This window comes from Octopus bimaculoides, chromosome 3, assembly GCF_001194135.2.
Source record: "Octopus bimaculoides isolate UCB-OBI-ISO-001 chromosome 3, ASM119413v2, whole genome shotgun sequence".
In the NCBI taxonomy this organism is placed as follows: Eukaryota; Metazoa; Mollusca; class Cephalopoda; order Octopoda; family Octopodidae; genus Octopus; species Octopus bimaculoides.
Window position 1 is genome coordinate 16,448,299 of NC_068983.1, and position 7,935 is coordinate 16,456,233.

A 7,935-nucleotide genomic window follows, 5' to 3' on the forward strand; every position below is an offset into this window, starting at 1 on the left:
CAAAACAGTTTGTTGAAGCTTTAAAAATTATGTACTAAAATGATTAAAATCTGCTTTGAGCCCAAGAGCTCATGAAGCTGGAGCTTATCTGGATTTTCAAGGTATTTAGGTTGAGAATAGAAGGTGATTTCTCACTCCTACACAGTAGGATTAACTTCCTGTCTACCCACTAGTTGCCATGTTTCTCAGTCTCAACTAAATGTATTGGATCATTGTGAAGTACCTTGTTCAAGGACACGATATATGGCCCAGTTTGGGATTTGAAACCATAATCTCAACACCTTAACTACTTGGCCATATCATCATCATCATCATCATCATCTAAAATCCATTTATCTGTTCTTGCATCTTGAAGCAGATTTTCTGTGGCTGGATGCCTTTCTAGTCACCAACCCTCACTTATTTTCAAGCAATGTATTATTTCCCATGGTCATACATTTTTCTCATAGAAGACTGGAAATGAACAACATTGTTTGTAGGATGGTGATGCTCATTTACAGCCATCACATAATGTTACAAGGGTACACAGTCATGCACATGAATACACGCACACACACATGCATACATTACTCAAGATACACTTAAAACAGTGAATTGTGAGTTGAGGGAAATTTGGGTGCTGTTTCTAATTTGTCAAGTGAACATGTAGAGACTTTTTCCTTGCCTTGTTTGTGAAAATGGTGAATGTGCAAGTGAAAGGCATAAAAGACATACAGGTATATTAGACACACCCTAATTTCAGCAGTGAATATTCAGAATTAAAAGTTTTTAATGCATTATCCCTTTAGCATTTAAACCAGCCATATCCGACCAAAATGTTCTATTTGCTTTATGTTCAAACTGACCAAATACAAGGTTCTTATACCTACCCTACAATGTCATACTATAAAAGTAAACAAACCTATAATTGAAATCTCAAAGCTACAAGATAATGCATGATTAATTCAAAACAATGTGAATAAATAAGCATTACATTTGACAGACTAATCTGAATGCTAAAGGATTAAAGCCTATGTGGGGCTTCAGCTTCACATGTAAGACCGGGAGGGTGGGGCTGAGACACTTTTGTGGGGGGGAAAAAGCATGCTTTATATACCGTCAAATATGGTAATAAGCTGTTATATCATCCATGACAATAATATATGATGTGTGTGTAACAATATATCACAGTACCGAATATAGCCGTATAACAATAAGCAATGTAACAAGTGTTGGTTAGCTTATAACCATTTGCACAATAACGCTCCAATGCAGAATCAATAACGAGAATAACGCTCTCACAGTTTGACCTCAGCTGCCTGCTGGCTCATCTATTTATAAGACTCATCCAGTCACATGCGGGGGTGTCAGTTTACTCCAAAATATAAGCAAATGAAGTAAAGATAAGTAGTTTATTGAAGTCATTTCAATTGACTAAACTACTCTATTTCCCTTAGAAAAATATTACAATTTCAAGGTCAAATAGTTTATTTTTCATTCTAAGAACCAGTAATACATTGAGGTGAAATTCGGTTAACTATCATCCCTTCTCCTGTTGAAAATGACTTTGTATTTAATCAAAATAAATTGTTTTTATTATTATATTCTAGGGTGGGAGATGGTGAAGATACATAACTTATCAGAGTATTGAACTCACAATCATCGGATCATGGATTTGATTCTCAGAGCAGGCAGCACATTGGTCCTTAGACAAGGCACATCATTTCATGTTGTCCCAGTCCACTCAAGTGAAATGAACAGTGGTAGTAGTTGGGGTTAACTCTGTGATGGACTGGCATCCTGTTCAGTAGTAATCTTGTGCTCTTGGGTGCCTAAAAGCATTGAAAACCCAGGCAAGCTCCAGACTCATGAGCTATAGGCTTAAGATAAACATTTTCTTTAGGATGGTGGTTTTACAGAATTGTTAGAATTTCAGAAAAAATACCTTGCAATATTTGTTCCTGTTCTTTACCTTCTGGATTCAAATCCCACTGAAGTCAAATTTGGCTTTCATTCTTTCAGGATTGATAAAGTACCAGTGAAATATTGGGATCAATTTAATAAGCTACTGCCAAAGTGGGTAGTCTTTTGCCTATGTTAAAAATGGTTGCTAAAACAACTGTTATTTGCTTCAGTGATGTGGAAATTAATAAAGTTTGCAGCTTGGTTTTGATTCTTAATTAAAACCAAACTCTTTTGCCTGTGTGGTAAGAGGTTTGCCTCCCAACCACATGGTTCTGGGTTCAGTCCTATGTTGTGGCATCTTGTGGCTCATACTATAGATCTGGGCCAACTAAAGCCTTGTGAGTTAATTTGGTTGACAGAAACTGAACAAAGCCTGCCATATTTATGTATATAGACTCGGCTATGTCAAGATGGACTTATGTATTCTTCCTCACATTTGGATTTTTATGTATTCTCTCTCCCACTTGGATTTGAAATGTTGCCACATTTATAATATGTCTTTTCTACAGTAATTTTCTGCATTTTCATGCAGCTGAAGATTGCTCTTCATATTGCATTTAATGTAATGCTCGCATTACTTAAATAAATTGGAGTAGCATGAAACGTGCGTACTGCAATCACCTTTGAAATCTGTGTTGCTTATTTTTTGATTTTGATCACCTATCCTTTTGGGATACGATATTCGGGTGCCTACGCATAAGTACCATATTCAACCTTGAATCTATATCTATATATATATATATATATATATATACTTTATTTAAAAGCAGCAGAAATATAACAAAAAAACCGTTACTCTGAGTTTCACATTCCCGTTTATTGGACAGTTTTGCTTACTCCGGTATATATATATATATATATATATGTATATATAAATAAATAAATACAGATATAGGGCAACACACGCATGTGTCTGTGTGTCTTTGTGTTTGTTTGACTTCAACATGGTGCCCCAGTGGCTGAAACAAGTAAAAAGATAAAGATTTTTATTATTTTACGTTTATGAATTTGTTTTGCAAGATTCCTGATGTGAAATCATGTGTTGAAGCAGATATTGTTACATTTCAGGATGGTCATTTTCCTTTTTTATTGCCAAATAAACACTGTAAATTCGTACTTCACTTATTTATTATTGTTTGTATTTTATCTTATGTCCATTATCTGGAAATGTTTCATCACATATCTTGACCTCTTCAGTGACTCTTCCATCCATGTGTTTCCTCTTGTTCTGTTTAGTCCATTCTGTCTCTCCCTATGATGAATATCCTTATCTGTACATGTGTTTGCATCTTATCTCTGTGCATGTGTGTGTGTGTGTGTGTGTGTGTATACAGGTTTGCTTACTATATTATTTGTATCCATTACTTCATCATAAGTATGCACATGTGTAACTTTTGTGTGTGTGTATACATAGTTTTATGTATTATGCTGTTTGTATGTGTCCTTTTATTCCCTTCTGTCTTTAGCTGTTATGTTGCATGATGTAGTGGTGGTAGATGTTATTGTTCCATTCGTGTTTTCTATTGAAGCTCAGTTTGTTTATTACTATGTATGTGGTCACTGTAATCTGTCTAAGTGTCATGTCTGTTCTATGTGTTGATAATATCTTGTCTGACTATATTCCTAATCTGACAGTTAACCTGTGGGTTCATCTTACATACTATACAATTGTTCTCTGTACTTCATATTTATGATGAAATACAAGAAATAGAGATAATGCGTAAATAGATGGGGAAAAAAAAACTATATAAAGGATATGGATATAAATAATATACTAAGCAAACCCATATACATACACACAAAACTCATAGACATGCACATACATGCAGATAAGGATACACATAGAGAAACAGAATGGATGAAACAGAACAGGAGGAAATACATGGATGGAAGAGTCGTTGAAGAGGTCACAGATGTGTGATGAAAGATTTCCAGACAATAGACATAAGATAAAATAAGAACAATGATAAACGAGTGAAGGATGAATGTATGAGTGTGTGTATGTTTATTTGGCAGGCAAAAAAAATGACCACCCTGAAATATAATAATATTATTATTATTATTATTATCATTATTGTCAGAGCTAAAGTATGTTCACCAAGCAGGGAGAGAATGAGTCATGATGGGCCCATGTGACAGAGACAAAAAATGTCAATAAAGCCACCATTCAGTCTTTGGTGGACCAGAGCGAATGCAAGTTGTTCGAACCAAAACAGATGTGTGCTGCTTTTCAGCAGCACTTTGCTTGACTGTTCAGGATGAATGGTAGGACTGATAACAGGGCAGACTTTGGTGTGTACCTGGACAGCCTGTCATAACTCTCGGCGAGCGAGGCTGAATATTGAGAAGGGCCGATAATAACTGCGGAGATACAGGAAATGATGAAGAGTTGCATGAGAGGTAGATCGCCAGGTTGGAATGGTCTGCCCTACGAGCTTTATACTTCGGTGCCAAACTTGTTTGCAGGCCTCTTAGCAGACATCTACTGCAACTGGTGGCAGAATGGGGAGAATTCCCACTTTTGTCTGTCGAGGGGCAGTGGCACTGCTGAGAAAGGACCCAAACAAGGGGGATCTTATAGAAAATTTCAGGCCCATCACTTTACTCAATGTAGAGCTGAAGATTTTGGCCAAGGTGTTAGTCAAGAGGTTGGAACTTGTGGACAAGCTGGTTGGCAAGGCCCAGACATGTGCTATCCTAACCAGGACTATTTACAATGACCTCCATCATAGAAAGGGTGGGTAACGAAGCTGGCATGGGTGGGGCTCTGATCAGTTTAGATCAGTCTAAAGCCTTTGATAGGGTTGACCATCAGTACTTGGCAGCTGTTCTCAAGGCAGCTGGTTTTGGTCCAGTTTTCTGCGCTTCGGTTACTGCTTTGTACAGCGGCATCTGCTCGGTTGTTCAGATGAATGGTCACTTGTCGGAGCCATTCAGCATCTTGCGTTCGGTCTATCAAGGGTGCCCTCTCTCCTCCCTTCTGTATGTACTGACACTTGAGCCATTACTATGGAAGTTGGAGGCTTTGAGGGGTGTGTCTGCTTACGCTGATGATGCCACTATCAGAGTGTCAAGCTACAGGCATATAGACCTGATTGGTGACAGGAGCAAAAATTCAATGCGAAAAGTCAGTGGGCTTACAACTCGGCACCTGGAGAGGCAAGTCCATGTTGTCCAGCAGCATCGTGGGGTGCTGGACAGACAGTCCCGTTAAGTTGCTCAGAGTCTGGTTTGGTCCAAACCTCTAGGTGCAGAAAAACTGGGACGAGGTGACGAGCAGGGTAGTCAGTCTCACCCAGAAACAGGCTGAGAAGAAGCTGTCCCTGAAAGGTCGAGCAGAGGTGGCGAATACGTACATCGCATCCATCATCTATTACCGCTTGACTGTCATCCCTTGCCCTGTTTGCTGGTTGACTAAGCTGGTGCATGTACTTTTCCACTTTTTGTGGAAGGGGCGCGTTCCACTGGTCAGGTGCTCCATCTGCTGTCAACAGTCGCTGAATAGAGGGCTGGGTATGCCATGGTTACTGATGTGCAGACATGCATTTAGGTTGCGGCATCTCCAGCGTTTTCTTGATGGTGAGCAGGTGTGGTCACTGTTTGTCAGGCACACTTTTTCACAGCTCGTCTCTTTGACTGACCTGCAAACTTTGATTAGGCGTAAACTGAGGAGGGGTGCTTGGCACCTTGAGTGCCATCAAGTGCTTACAGCTCTCTGCCAGGCAGGTAATGCAATCAGTGGTAGTTCCACTCTAACATTCTATAGAGAACTAGTGGAGGGAAAGTGCAGCAATGTTCTCGGGGAAACTCTGGGCATTGATGAAGACCAACTAACTGGTCTATTTTGGAGAACTTTCAGGCCTGGGCCTATGGATAACTCCAGAAATCCCTTGCCTGGCAGTGCTACCAAGGGGCACTGCCTGTTCAAGATTAACTTTACAGGCACGGAAGTGCCCGAGAATTGCTGACCTGTGGTTTTAGGTCAAACACCTGCTGTTGCGTGTAGGACAGATCCGGCTATCAGCTGAATCCATTGTGAAGATTGCCCCACCGCCCTGTTTTGGCTGGGAGGAGGCAGGCAATTTTTATTTCTCCAGTGGATGTAGTGAAAGAGGTAGTATGGTGGACTCATTTAAAAGGGCTAAAGACAGACACTTTCCTCTTTGGCCAAGCCCTCATCAACTTTTTCAAGTTTCACTTGACAAGGAAGTTGAGGCTGGAGGAAGTGTTGTCTTGTAGCAAGTTTGTTGGAAGAATGGCCAGTGTGAAAGGACCGATTCTGAGCATGCACCTGTAGAAAGGGAAATAAAGAGAAGGGCTCTTGCCCTGTTGCTCAGGCACCTGTGGATTTTCTGGGTTTTTCTATGAGGACCTTAAAGCACCTCCCCTATTGAGAGTTTTAATTTGTTCAATTTTCATTGTTATTTATATTGTTTACATGCAGAAAACCCATTGTACCATCCCGTTTTTGTCTTTTATGTTGTTGCATGTCCTTTAATGTTATTGTATGTGAGCCCTTGTGGCTAATAAAAGAATGAATTATTATTATTATTATTATTATTTACCTTTTCCTACCCTACCACAATAAATTCTGCTCTCCTAAAATAACATTTTACTTCCTAGTTATTTTACTACTTAAATCTTTTTTTTTTTTTTTTTTTTTTTTTTTTTTTTTTCCAATTTCATTTATGTCTTAGAGGTCAGCAGCAAGAATCAACAGAACCATCAAAAAAGGCTTTGAAGAAGCAACAAAAAGAGGCTGAGAAGGCTGCAAAAAAAGCAGCTTATAAAGAGCAGAATAAGAAGGCAGATCAACAGGTTTGTAAATGTTCTTCCCCCGACCTCTCTCTTAAATTAAATATTTATAATTCACTTCCCTTCATTTTTTAAATTTCTAAATAGGCTGATTATTAGAGAATGAAGAAATAAACTGTACCGTATTGGAATTTGATCCCTGAGGAATAAAACATAGAAAAAAAATCACTTAGATCAGTGGGTCTCAACTGGGGTCCGTATGGCCCTTAGGGATCAGTATATGATTTTGTTATTAAAATTTATCTGCAATAAATTGGTTATAATTCTACAATACACAAAAAATTTCAGTAATTATTCTTATTCAGTTCCTATCGAAATCGAGTTAAATTCGACGACTGGCACCCATGCCAACGTCGTCTCCTTCATTGGACACGAAACTCAGCTTGCGAAGACTTATTGGGGCAAGCGAAATCGTGATAGCACCTGTGCCCGGCGTCGCCTTTCTGACACTTGTGTCCGCGCCATGTGTAAGGACTTTCGAGCGAGATCGTTGCCAGTGCCCCTAGACTGGCTCTTGTGCGGGTGGCACATAAAATACACCATTTTGAGCGTGGTCATTGCCAGTACCGCCTGACTGGCCTTCATGCCGGTGGCACGTAAAAGCACCCACTACGAAGGGCATCCAGCTGTAGAAACTCTGCCAAATCAGATTGGAGCCTGGTGTAGCCATCTGGTTTCACCAGTCCTCAGTCAAATCGTCCAACCCATGCTAGCATGGAAAGCGGACATTAAACGACGATGATGATGATAATAGGAGTTTTTTTAACATCAAATGGCTAGGAGGGTTCATCTGAGTAAAATAGAAATTGAATGGTTCTCATAGATAAAAAATGTTTGAGAAACACTGATTTAGATGTAGTTCTCAGTTGTCTTCAACGAGTCCATTGCTCTAAAGAAGGTAATTGTTATATTTTGTTTGTTCATTTTACATCTGTTTTCCCATGCTAGCATGGATTAAATGAATATTGTACTGAGGCTTTTTTTTACAGCTCAATGTACTTTTTGTTGCTAACCCTAACCTGCTTCTCAGGTAAGGAATCTCATTCTAAATATCTTCTAAGGTGCAAAGATTTGTTCACAAGGGAAATGGATGTCACTGCTTGTAGGTCAATGATTTTCAGGAAAGTGCAAATGTAAAGAAGCACACATGCATATGCACCTGCTCCACCCCCCCCC

General features: G+C 39.3%; 1 protein-coding gene across 1 annotated transcript in view; it reads left to right on the forward strand.

The window, feature by feature from the left end:
• LOC106875161 (aspartate--tRNA ligase, cytoplasmic) overlaps positions 1 to 7,935 on the forward strand; it is a 43,806-nt gene that overhangs the window by 4,686 nt on the left and 31,185 nt on the right. The window contains exon 2 of the mRNA XM_014923191.2: positions 6,642 to 6,762. Within this exon, the coding sequence (XP_014778677.1) occupies positions 6,642 to 6,762 (121 nt within the window). The remainder of the gene's footprint in view (positions 1 to 6,641; positions 6,763 to 7,935) is intronic.